This window comes from Gouania willdenowi, chromosome 24, assembly GCF_900634775.1.
Source record: "Gouania willdenowi chromosome 24, fGouWil2.1, whole genome shotgun sequence".
Lineage (NCBI taxonomy): Eukaryota > Metazoa > Chordata > Actinopteri > Blenniiformes > Gobiesocidae > Gouania > Gouania willdenowi.
The window spans coordinates 23,118,194-23,131,258 of NC_041066.1; the positions used below are offsets into that span (position 1 = coordinate 23,118,194).

A 13,065-nucleotide genomic window follows, 5' to 3' on the forward strand; every position below is an offset into this window, starting at 1 on the left:
TTTCACTTTCTCTCTTTTAACTGTCTGTAGCTCTGATGCTGCGTTCATACGGTGGAATATATTTATATGTTATATTATCTACAGGACTGAGGCTCTCAGCATTACCAGAAAATACATGAATTAATTAATTTATTCATCGTTGTAAAGGCTCCCGATGCACACAGGCTTTATCAGCCGACTTATTTAATTGATTTTACTTTATCAGTCCATCAGATATAAATCTATGTTTCCTAAAGGAAGTCGTCATCAATAAATGAAAGGACTGCTTCAATGTCTAAATATTCTCTCTCTCTCGTCAGCTGTCAGATCAGATCCACACAGTGACGAGTTCACACATCTCCTTTCATTGGACAGCTCGCTTTCTAAGAGATCTGATTGGTCAGGAGGCGGGACTTTATCACTCTCTAAAATCCTAGCCAGAGAAAAACCTGCTTACAAGCAGGCTAGTCGTTCAGCATAAGTTTCCATGGTGATTTAGCTCCATAAAAAATGTTAGCGAGCTTTGTAGTCCAGCACACACTGATTTAATCACAGAAGTTAGCACGATAAGAGGTAATCTAGCTTCTTAGCATAACCCCTAAAAAGACTCCAAAAAACACAAAAGGACAAAATATCTAAATTGTTTCTAAAAAAACACAAAATGACAAAATGTCTGAAAAAAAATACAAAGTATGCCATTTCAAACACTGCCTATGTTTTTATCTGATAAGGAAAATATACAGAATTGATAAAAACGGTGTTATTTACAATAATCACTAGTGCTCAGGGTGGGGGAGGGGGGGTCTACTGTGAAGTGATCCCTCAGTAAAGTAACGTGACACCAGCTGCGGAGTAGAACGTGAACGAAGTCGTGTGTTTACGTTAGCTTCAGGTCGTTGTGTGAAGGAGAGAAAATGAAAGTGGACAGAACAAGAGACGCCTCAGGTCCACATGTTCACGTGAAATACGCATTAACATTTAACACTTTGGTTCTAGGCTCTCCTTACTGTCCCCAACGCTGGTTCCTCGTGACCATGTAGCTGTCCAATAAACACGTACTATACATACAAACATCCATGTGCATATATGCAGATAAATGAACATCACACTCATTCCTGGCCTTATCACAGCAGCCCAAAGCATCCACTGCACTATGGTGCCATGCGGTGGGTGTTGGGATGTGAGCTCGCCTAATGCAGTCTCCAGCTCAGCCCCTTGGGGGAACATAGGTGTGTGACTCATACAAATACATGATAACATGAGTTACTGGGCCACGCCAGGCCCAAGGGCACTGGCAGAACAACTGACTACTTCAAATAGTAGGGCCTGAGGGGCAGTGACCCCATGACCATCACATCACAGCCTCATTACAAACAGTCAGAAGTTTCCCTGTGGTCTCCTTCTCTTCTCCTCATGTCCCCTGGATAGTTCTCCTCCTGTGTCCTGTCTGTTGGAGGCAGATTCTCCTGCATTAGCATCATCGCTACAGGTGCTGCTACTTGCTATGCTAACTGTTGATTTTTTTCAGCGATTCCACAGAAACAACCTCAGACTTCTTTTCCTCAGACTTAGCTTCACCTATGGCTTAAAAAGCTGCCTTTTCCAAACTGACATCAAAATTATTTATGCAAACTTTAAACGTAGCGTGGGGGCGTGGCCTGACTTTCCCCTCTCTTCCTCAGTTTTTACATTTCATTTTGTGTGTCCAATGACATTTCCAGTGATTTCAACTCAAATATAATACTTAAGAATGTAATCAAAACACCTAAAAGCAAATGAGGTGCTGTGGAAAGGCTCTGCTCTTAGTCTTGAATCTAGATCTTCTTAATCCTCTTTTTAATTCCGTCTCCTCTCCTGGTCTCTGGTCTCCATGGTTACCTGTGTTTACGCCTTTTATCACGCTACACTGCTCTCCTGCGTCTCTCCGTGGGCCCAAAGCGCTGTCTGTCTCACCCTGTCATAAATCTTCCTCTCTTCCACCGCTCCATCTCTGCGTTTTAACCCCGCGGTGCCGCTGACGTGCCAGCTCTCTGCACCGTGCACTGATCTCGGCGGACACCTGTTCTCCAATCGTTCGCCCTTACACAAACACTCTGGCATGAGAGCGAGTCCGAAGCCTGAAGTAATACGCTCCAGTGAATAATTGAAGTCTGTACCACATGGAAAACCCAAATGGAGCCTGTCAATCTGACAAATCCATTACGAAAGCATGGCGACAGGTCACTTACTGCCTGAAATCTGATACTGATCCTCACCTTGGAAGTGAAAAACCGACTATTGACTTTCGAGGAGCACTGCGTTAAATTAGTGAAATATTTTACCATCTTGTTTTTTAATTACACTGCAAACTCCATATTTAATACTTTAACTCATTCAGTGCCAAAGACATAATATTATGTCAATTACGTTTTTTCACGGAAGTTTCCAGGATACACTGAGATAGAGTTCTACTGTGAATATAAGGCTTCTCTGTTGTTTTAGTGAACAACTGTGCCCTGAAGGTGGCACCGCTGCACCTTTGGATGAGAGATTAGCCACTGATGCTACCATTAGCTAAGGAGGAAGAAGCAGGGATGGGGGAGATTATGGCGCTATGAAGTGATATTGTGAAATGCAGCAGCTCACAGAACCACATACTAACACAGAACGTTTGTGGACCTGAGTGAATTATTGATAATGTCACGATCGTGAGATAAAACCATCAACTAACCGAGCTAAATGGTCATCTCTGTGTGTCGGGAGAAAGAGGAAATTATGTCTGTGTGATTAACGGGGTGTGTATACAAAATACAGTAAGCAAAACATTCAACTCTGAGACAGATAGCAAAATAATAGGTGACCTGTAGGTGGCAGAAGAGCACCTTTGGATGAGAGATCACCCGTGATGGGCAGAGAGAGACAGAAAATGGCGCTACGAGAGTTGATGCTGAAGTTCCCACCAGCTCACACTCGACCACAGCATGTTTGGAACGAAGTGGACTATTGAGAGTGTGGCGATGGTGAGAGAAAACGATCAAAAAACGGGGCAAGCGGTGACACTCGGCATGTCCGGGAGGAGGAGGAAGTGGCGTGTGTGGAGAATGACGGGGGGAGAGACTTGGAGGAATGCCAAAATACAGTAAGAAATTCATTCATCTCTGACCTAAATAGTAAAATGATAATAATTTTGCCATCAAAAGCCAGGTCTCAGTTTTGCTTTTGTAGTTTTATTGAGTTGTCACTAAAGCAGAAAAAAATTGCTTCAAAGTTACTAATAGGTTTTTTTCAGAAAAAGACATTTTTCTCAGCTTTTTGTCACAAACTGGTGATTTGTGTGAAACTTGCCTCTATTCAACTGATGATTACAGAAGAACAAAACAAGCTAGAAACAAAGTGAAATTAGAGACTTTAATCTTTCAGAATCTGGTGTCAGAATTCAGATTATCATAGTATAAAATATTCTGTAGGTCTTTAAAAATCAGTCAAAATGCTCAAAAATGGCTGGCACTGAAAGAGTTAAAGTCAAACAGGGTTGGGGTCAATCACATTTCAAAATTACAATTACGTCTTCAATTATCCATGTTCCACTACGATTATTCTGATTTTTCAGTAATAATGTTTCCAGCATAATTTTCACTTTTGAACAATATCCTCCGGGGGCCAAATTGGATGCTTTGGCGGGCGTAATTTCACCCGTGGGCCTCGAGTTTGACACCCGCGCTTTACTGCAAACCTTTAGGGAAAGTGATGTAAAGAAGTATTTAAGGCCACTTACAGTTCAATGGCTTTGTTCCACATGATGACGTAGCCTGAGAGCGTGAAGGACTCCACGTTGACAATGTGCACGTTCCCTCGTTCCGTCCCGATGTACAACCATTTACTCTGGAAGGGCAAGTGGCAGAAAGTTATCCTGGGAACACAAAGAGAAGGGACGGATTAGAAGAGTCATCTGGAACATTGGTTCTCAAATGGGGGCGAGGGGTACGCTATGGCACTATAGGGACTAAACTGTAGACCTGCACAAGACTGGGATGAGCCAATCTACAAAACAAATGCTTTTTGTATTGTAGATTCATAAATCAAACAATCAGGAAAAATGTAGTTATACCAAATCATTTGTGATGAAATCCTTAAATAATGAGGATAGAAAATATTGCAGGCTTCCACACATGTCAGATCAAATCATTTCATTTGTGAATTGAGAAGAACAGAAATATTTGCAACTGAACCATCCAGTGATACAATATGTTTTCTTTGTAATTTTCATTTTGAACAAAATCCCCCTGCGGGCCAAATAGAAAGCTCTGGCCGGCCGGATGTGGCCCACGGGCCTCGAGTTTGACACTCCTGTATTAAACGCATCCTATGTTGTACAGTCTACCAGGCATAGGCAACTGGAAAGCCAGGGGACACATGTGGCCATCGGTCAAATTTTACGCAACCATCAAAGTAAATGTACAAAACAAGAGAAAAATACACAAAACAAGAGCAGGAATACATTAAAAATACAAACATTGCAGGAAAATACAGTAAAAAATGAGATAAAAACACAGAAAATACTCCAAAAACACACCAAATTACCACAAAAATGAACATAACATCAGTAATACACAAAATGACTCTGAAAAATATACAAAATTACAGAAAATAACAACAGAAGTAAACAAAAAGACAAGAAAAACACAAAAAATTACTCCGCAAACACACAATACTAACAAACAAACTAAAGGACAACAGAAATACACAATATGACTCCAAAAAACAACATGTTTCACAACGAGCAAGACAACAACAGACAAACACAGACTGACAGAAAAACACAACATTGCTATAAAAACTCTTTGTTTGTTCCTGTGTTAATGCACACATCGCTCATTTTTCTAATGCCGACATGAATGTTGATCATGTGATCATTTTTTTCAGTCCTGCTGTGATCAAAGTTGACTATTGTATTTATTTCCACTTCAGGCACCAGTAAACTATTTAATTACCACAAATATCAGAAAGAAAAAACCAATTACTCTCCAATCCTTCCAGCTGTCACTCCTCCAACAATATATCATTTCCTTCCACATCCTTTATTTTGGATGCTAACATCCACATCTGCAGTGCATTCCTGCGAGGCCAGGAGGTGACGAGAGCATCCTACGCTAGAATGACTCGGCAGAAATGTTGCTGCTGCCGCCTGCATCCCACAGTCTGACTCACTGCTCTCTGGCAGAGGCCCGGTCTGTCTCAAGTCCTCCTCTCCTCCTCCTCCTCCTCCTCCTCCTCCTCTTCCTCTTCTTCTTCTTGTCTCTCTGCTGCCTGTGATCTGATGTGAATGGATGCTTTATGCAACACTGCCTGTGCCCATCACCTCCAACTGTGATCAAGCCGAGTGCAGCGGAAAAGACGGTGGGCAAGGAAAGTACGTAGTGATTGTTGGAAACCTGTAGCTTTGAGCATGGGTGGACTGTTATTAAGTCAGTCATAATCAACATGTCTTCATTTGAATTATTAATCCCCCAGAAAACAGTAAAAGGGGGAACTTTTTAACCCTCTTTCTACCAATTTCCTTTGTCCCAATTTTTGCCCTTTTTCAAAAAGTTCAGACGCTTTTTTCAGACTTTAGCTACTTTTTGCCAATAAATATCATTTTTTTTCAGATTTTTTGGTCTATTTTTTAAAGTTCTTTGACACTTATCTAATTTTTGGGGCAACTTTTCATCCCAATAACCTGTATTTTGGCCAATAAATACCACATTTTGCCACTTTTTGTTCCACATTTTTGACCTTTTTCACTTTTGTTTGCCACATTTTGCTGATTTAAACTATCCTTGTGCCATTACATACCACCTGGTGTCTATTTTTTTTGTTCATTTTGGCCACTCTTGACTGCTTTTGGCACTTTTCACTATTTTCTTGCCATATTTTTGCCACTTTTAGACCATTTTTGGCCACCTGTAAATATGTCTATTTTCTGTTTTGAACTCTTATTCCCGTCTTTCCTTTTCTTTATGTGTCTAGTGACGTTCTAGACAGCTGAGCGTCCTGTTCCCTGTACCTCGTCTCTCAGGGTCGTGGCGCTGAGCGGCAAAGTTTACTAAATGTCAGAAGCGGTCAAGCGCCTCCACGAGAGCGCACGCCGCTGCCGGCCACCTGTCTATCACATCGGCGTTGTCTCACGTTATTGATTATGACGTGTAACCCATTTACCAGTTTTCAGGATCACTGGACACTAATACGATGGACTCTGATGTGTAATCGCTGCATTAATGATTCTAGAAGGCAGTGAAATCACACTCGGAGCAGATTCCTTTAAGTAAAACACATGCAGGAAAGAAATGATAACAATATATTCACAGACAGGTTTAGTGAAAACATTGTCTATTTTTCAGCAGCCCCCAATTAAGGAAAATGGAAAAAAACGACACAGAAAACACACAAAATGACAAAAACGATACATAAAACTACTGACGAAAGACACAAAATTACAACAAAACACTAATTGAAAAAAAAAAAAAAAAAAAAACATAAAACGACATCAAAACAGACAAAAGAAAAGAAAACTATACCTCATTACACAAAAATGACTCCAGGGACAAACAAAATGAAAATACATAACATCAATAATACACAAACTCACGGGAAATGTAAAAAAAAAACTAAAAAACACAATTCTGACTTTAAAAACACAATATGACAACAAAAACACACAGAAATAGAAAGTCAAATACAAAAATTAAACAGTAAAATACAAAAAACAGAAGAAAAAAAATACACAGAATAAAACAACAATGTAATTACACAAAACTGACTTAAAAACCAAACAATATTACAACAAAAAACAAAAAGTACGTGCAAAACACACAAAAAAACTACAGTTATACACAAAACAATACAAAAACGACAAGAAAAATATGCTAAGTTACAGAAAAATACACAAAATTAACTATACAAAGCAGCAAGCTAAATACACAATGACTACAAAAAACAAACAAAATGAAAATACATAACAGCAAAAATACACTAAATAATGGGAAATGTACAAAAAACTACATAATTCTGACTTTAAAAAAACAATGTGACAACAAAAACACACAAAAGGACAGTAAAATACAGAACAAGACGACCAAAAGACACAAAATGATAACATAATACACAAAATTGACAACAAAAATACAAAATATGACAACAAAATACAGAAAATAATATGCAAAATAATAAGCAAGTGTGTTTTTTGGTGTGGTCATATTCATATTTTCTACTTGTCATGGTCTACTTCTGCGTCAATTTTCACGGTTCTATGATTAATTAATTTTTTTAGGCGATTTTTGACATACTTGGGGGCGCTGGGGCGTCACATTTTAGCATTTTTAGAATCGGAAATAGCCAAAAATTTGAGAAGCGTGTGATTGAATTACATATTGGTTCAGTGGGTGAAAAGTAGGTGAGTTGATTCCGACACAGGGAAAGAAAGAAAGAAAGAAAGAAAGAAAGAAAGAAAGAAAGAAAGAAAGAAAGAAAGAAAGAAAGAAAGAAAGAAAGAGGTTGCTGACCCTAACTAGCCGTTTGCAAAGGCTCCGCCCCTTCCTACATAGTGTGGCCACGACGAGGCCCTTCGACAGCTCGTGGCGCTCGGGCCTAATAATGGGAAATATACGAAACAACACAATTCTGATTTTAAAACACAAAATGACAATAAAATGTGCAAAATGACTCCAAAAACAGAAAAAAATACATTTTAGTTTTTAGTTAAATGACAAATTCAGAGGCAAAGGAGGAAATGTTTTCATCTTTCCTAAACCTTTACACATTGTGCACAAACACACACTGTTTGTTCATGTACAGTTTGACTCAGACGACGACTACAACAATAGTTACAGTAAAGTCGGATAAAGCAGTGTTTTTTGCGTGTGCGTGAGCTGCTTACCGCTCTCTGTTGAACTTGAGTGAGTGGAGGATGGCCGGTCTCTTCTGCCTCAGGTTCCACAGGTGGACGCTGTCATCAGCCAACGCGCTCACCAGGGCTCCCTGAACGCAACACAGACGAGGAAAAAAGAACAGTTCAACTCAACAGGAAAGCTCGTCAACACGTTTCTACAGTAAAAAATAAGAGTGCGTTTTCTGAGGCATTCTTTAGTGCAAAGCTCGGCAACTATTATCACAAAAATGTGTTTGTTTGATCGGAGAGTCACATGATCAACAGTCATGTCAGCGTTTGGAATAATGAGTGATCTGTGCATTAACACAGGACAGAACAACGAGTGAGTTTTTATAGTCATTTTGTGTGTTTTTCTGTCATTCTGTGTATGTTTGTTGTTGTGAGGCATTTTGTGCATTTCTGTTGTCCTTTTGTGTATTTTTCCCTTTAAAATGTAGGATTTTTGTAGTCATTGTGTATTTGTGTTGTCATTTTGCATTTTTTGGAGTAATTTTTCTTTTTTTTCTTGTTGTTTTGCTTGTTTGTAATACTGTGGGTTTGCAGAGTAATTTTTTGTGTACTTTAGTTGATTTTCTGTAATTTTGTATATTTTCTTCGTAATTTTGTGTATTACTGTTGTTGTTTTGTTCATTTTTGTAGTATTTGTGTGTGTTTTTGGAGTATTTTCTGTGGTTTTCTCTTGTCTTTTTTACTGTATTTTCCTGCAATCTTTGTATTTTTAATGTATTCTTGTTTTGTGTATTTTTCTCTTGTTTTGTACATTTACTTTGATGGTTGCGTAAAATTTGACCGATGGCCACATGTGTCCCCTGGCTTGCCAGTTGCCTATGCCTGGTATACTGTACAACATAGGATGCGTTTAATACAGGAGTGTCAAACTCGAGGCCCGTGGGCCACATCCGGCCGGCCAGAGCTTTCTATTTGGCCCGCGGGGGGATTTTGTTCAAAATGAAAATTACAAAGAAAACATATTGTATCACTGGATGGTTCAGTTGCAAATATTTCTGTTCTTCTCAATTCACAAATGAAATGATTTGATCTGACATGTGTGGAAGCCTGCAATATTTTCTATCCTCATTATTTAAGGATTTCATCACAAATTATTTGGTATAACTACATTTTTCCTGATTGTTTGATTTATGAATCTACAATACAAAAAGCATTTGTTTTGTATTGTCATTTTGTACATTTACTTTGGGGGCCGCATAAAATTAGACCAAGTGCCGCATGTGGCCCCCGGGCCGCCAGTTGCCTATGTCTGCTTTAGTGCGACTGCAGCTCCAGGGAAACTCATGGACATTATTAATCAGGCAGTTTTTTCTCCCAGGTAACGAAGATGATTCATAGGATGCATGAGTATGAGTGTGTGTAGGAGGAAGTAAAATCAGCTCCAGCTCCCTGAGGATTCACTTCAGCAGCGCGCACACACAGAGACACACACACACACACAGACACACGCACACACAGACACACGCACACGCACACACACAGAGACACACACACACACACACACACACACGCACACACACACACAGACACACGCACACACACAGACACACACACACACACAGACACACACACACACACACACACACGCACACACACACACAGACACACGCACACACACAGAGACACACACACACACACAGACACACACACACACACACACACACAGACACACGCACACGCACACACACAGAGACACACACACACACAGACACACACACACACACACACACACACAGACACACGCACACGCACACACACAGAGACACACACACACACAGGCACACACACACACACACACAAACGCACACACACACACACACACAGAGACACACACACACACACACAAACACACACACACACACACACACAGACACACACACACACGCACACACACACACAGACACACACACACACACACACACACAGACACACACACACACGCACACACACACAGACACACACACACACACACACACACAAACACACACACACACACACACAGACACACACACACACACACACGCACACACACACAGACACACACACACACACACACACACACACACGCACACACACACACACACACACACACAGACACACACACACGCACACACACACAGACACACGCACACACACACACACACACACACAGACACACACACACGCACACACACACAGACACACACACACACACACACACACACACACACACACACACAGCATTTTAAAGTCAAATTTTATTCATGTAGTATCTTGGATGACATGAAGACAAACACAGCAGACAACATTATGGTTATGAAGAACAACAAAATATTTTAGGAGGAGAAAGATGGATCATATTTTTCACTTTACTTCCAAACTACATGATTTATAACTGAGGTAGGCAACTTTTATCCCAGCGGGGCCACAAAAATGTGTTTGATCAGAGGGCCACACGTCAGCATTTCAAATAATAAGCAATCTGAGCATTAATACAGGAAAAACAAGGAGTTTTATAGTCATTTTGTGTGTTTTTCTGTCATTCTGTGTATGTTTGTTGTTGTCTTGCTTGTTGTGAGGCATTTTGTGCATTTCTGTTGTCCTTTTGTGTATTTTTTATGTAAAATATATGTTTTTTGGAGTCATATTGTGTATTTGTGCTGCCATTTTGTGTTTTTTGGAGTAATTTTTGTTGTCATTTTTGTAGTATTTTCTGTGTTTTCCTGCAATATTTTAATTCATTGTGTTTTTAATGTATTCTTGCTCTTATTTTGTGTATTTTTCTGTCATTTTATACATTTACTTTGGTGGCCGCAAAAAAATTAGACTGAGGGCCTTACGCATTGTCATATACAGTATGAATATTTTTTCTCACTTTTTTTACATCAAAATTTCAGATCTAAACATAAATCTAATGATTTTGATTATACTTTTTATATATTTCATGTTTTTTATGCCCTTTTTGTCATAAACCCCTGTTGAATCAGTTCATTTTGCATTTTGTTATTCAAATTTTAATATTAATATTACAGCCATGACCGTGTCATTAATTGATAGCAGAATTTAATGCATTATTATTTTTGGCACAAGGACAGTTTTAAATGAACAAAATACACTGAAATGTCCCTAAAACTTTATGTAATGGTCTCAGGTTGGTAGGGGGTCATTACAGCTAAAACATATGTTACAAACATTTTGAAGGTAGAGGCTTTGATCTGTTAGGTATTAATTGAAAAACCGTTATATGTTATGATTACAGTACATGAAAATATGTGGTTACAATGGGAGTCAATGGGGAAAATTTGGTCAATACACAAGACTTTGGAATTAAGCAAATAAAAATGTTAAAAAAAACAATAGTGGCAACATTTCAAACAACTAACCTTAAAAATTAACAGAATATTTAGAGGCAAATAAATAAAAACACCAAAAATGTCATTTTTGGTCACAAAGATGTTCCAAGGGTTAAAATATTGCATATTATATGAAATGTAAGACTAAACACAGCCTATTGATTTACATACTAGTTACGACATCTACTATTACTTTTATTTGACTTTTGCCAATAGTTTCTGGAGCATTGAATAACACCATGCAAGCGACTTCGTTTCCCTTTAGAAACATCTAGGCTGTAATTAAAGTGCTATTGATTCTTTGTAGGTACAGTAGCTAAAGTGCATTTCATTTCAGCGTTCAGAGTTTTTCTTTGACTTTTTTTTTTCCACCTACCTCATTGATGAGAAACTGCAACTGGATGACGGCGGCTCCGCTCTCGTGCTGACAGTAGCACTCCACCCCTGGACGACCAAATCTAAAGAGGTCTCAGTCAAGGTGTACGTACACAGTGTGTGTCACTAAGTTCAACAACTCTACTGCCCGTGTGTGTCCTGAGATAGAACAAACAAGCATGAGAAAAGCATGGCTGACAGACCCTGTGAGGTGAAACCTCACATTTTCCTGATTCATGTACGTCGCTCATTGAAAACACATTTATTTCAGATACACCGTCTACGTCACGGAAACACAACGGCTCTTATATGAAAAACAAGTGCGTCATTATTACAGGGCTTGTACACGACTGCGTGACCGATTTATTCATTCATTTATCTTCTAAATCACGTGTTTCTGTTGCTTCTGTTGAGTTGTTCTCAAACTTTTTGGAGTTATTCCTCACTTTGAACAAAGGGTAACTTTCAAGCCCCTCCTACGCCCATCACACCCCCAAATAATCCTGACAAATAACACAGTTTCAAATGTATTGAACTAACAGGGAGCAAGTAGTGCTGTCAAGAGATTAAAAAATTGTGTGATTAATAAATTATGCTCTGTAATTAACGAATCTACGGAATCTCTTTTTTAATCGCACCTAAAAATTGCTGAGAAATGCCGTCAACTTGAGGTATTTTCATTTAAATGACATCATTGTGGCAGATGAAAACATAACAATGACAAAGTGGCTTAATAAAGTTATTTATTGTTTGTTTTTAACAGACTAGAACAGATGCAGACGTAGATATTTACATCCTACTGTATTTGAGACCTTTAGTCAATCTACTACTAATAATAGAAAATACAATTGAAATAAAACGTCACAAGTAGCGCTATAACCACGAGTGTTCTTTGAACAAAAAGAAAAAAGCTTTCCAGAGTTGAACAAAATACATAAATGACACATTTTTAACGAAATCAAAGGCAGTGATGTAAAAGGTTTCAGCTTTGATCACACTCTGAAGAGGAAGTAGACACAGAATGAGTAAAACAGTAAATCTACTGGGACCAGATGGCCTTCCTGACCAGTAATTACTCTGATTTTAATCATATCTCCTATAGTTCATAGCAGTGTTTCTCAAATGGGGGTACGCAGTAGCACTACAGGGGGGTACTTGAAAAAGAGAGAGAAAGTGGAAAATAAACAAATATGGGGTTTTATAATATTTATTTTAAGTTTAAAATGATAATCATACAAAATACTACCAGGAACACACAAAACAACAACAAAAACACACAAAATAAGAGGAAAATACACTGAATAATAAAAAGAACCTAAACACAACAACAAAATACACAAAATAACACAAAACACACACTAAGAGAGAAAAATCCTTACCAGCAACACACAAAACGACAACAAAGACACACTAAATGAGAGAAAAATACACAAGATAACAACAAAACACACAAAAATAATAGAG

General features: G+C 38.8%; 1 protein-coding gene across 2 annotated transcripts in view; it reads right to left on the bottom strand.

The window, feature by feature from the left end:
• The window catches only part of stxbp5a (syntaxin binding protein 5a (tomosyn)), a 124,265-nt gene that overhangs the window by 51,410 nt on the left and 59,790 nt on the right, over positions 1-13,065 (bottom strand). For both annotated transcript variants that reach the window (XM_028439727.1, XM_028439726.1), the window contains exons 3-5: positions 11,603-11,684; positions 7,874-7,974; positions 3,734-3,868 (exon numbers count right to left, since the gene is read on the bottom strand). In XM_028439727.1, the coding sequence (XP_028295528.1) occupies positions 3,734-3,868; positions 7,874-7,974; positions 11,603-11,684 (318 nt within the window). The remainder of the gene's footprint in view (positions 1-3,733; positions 3,869-7,873; positions 7,975-11,602; positions 11,685-13,065) is intronic.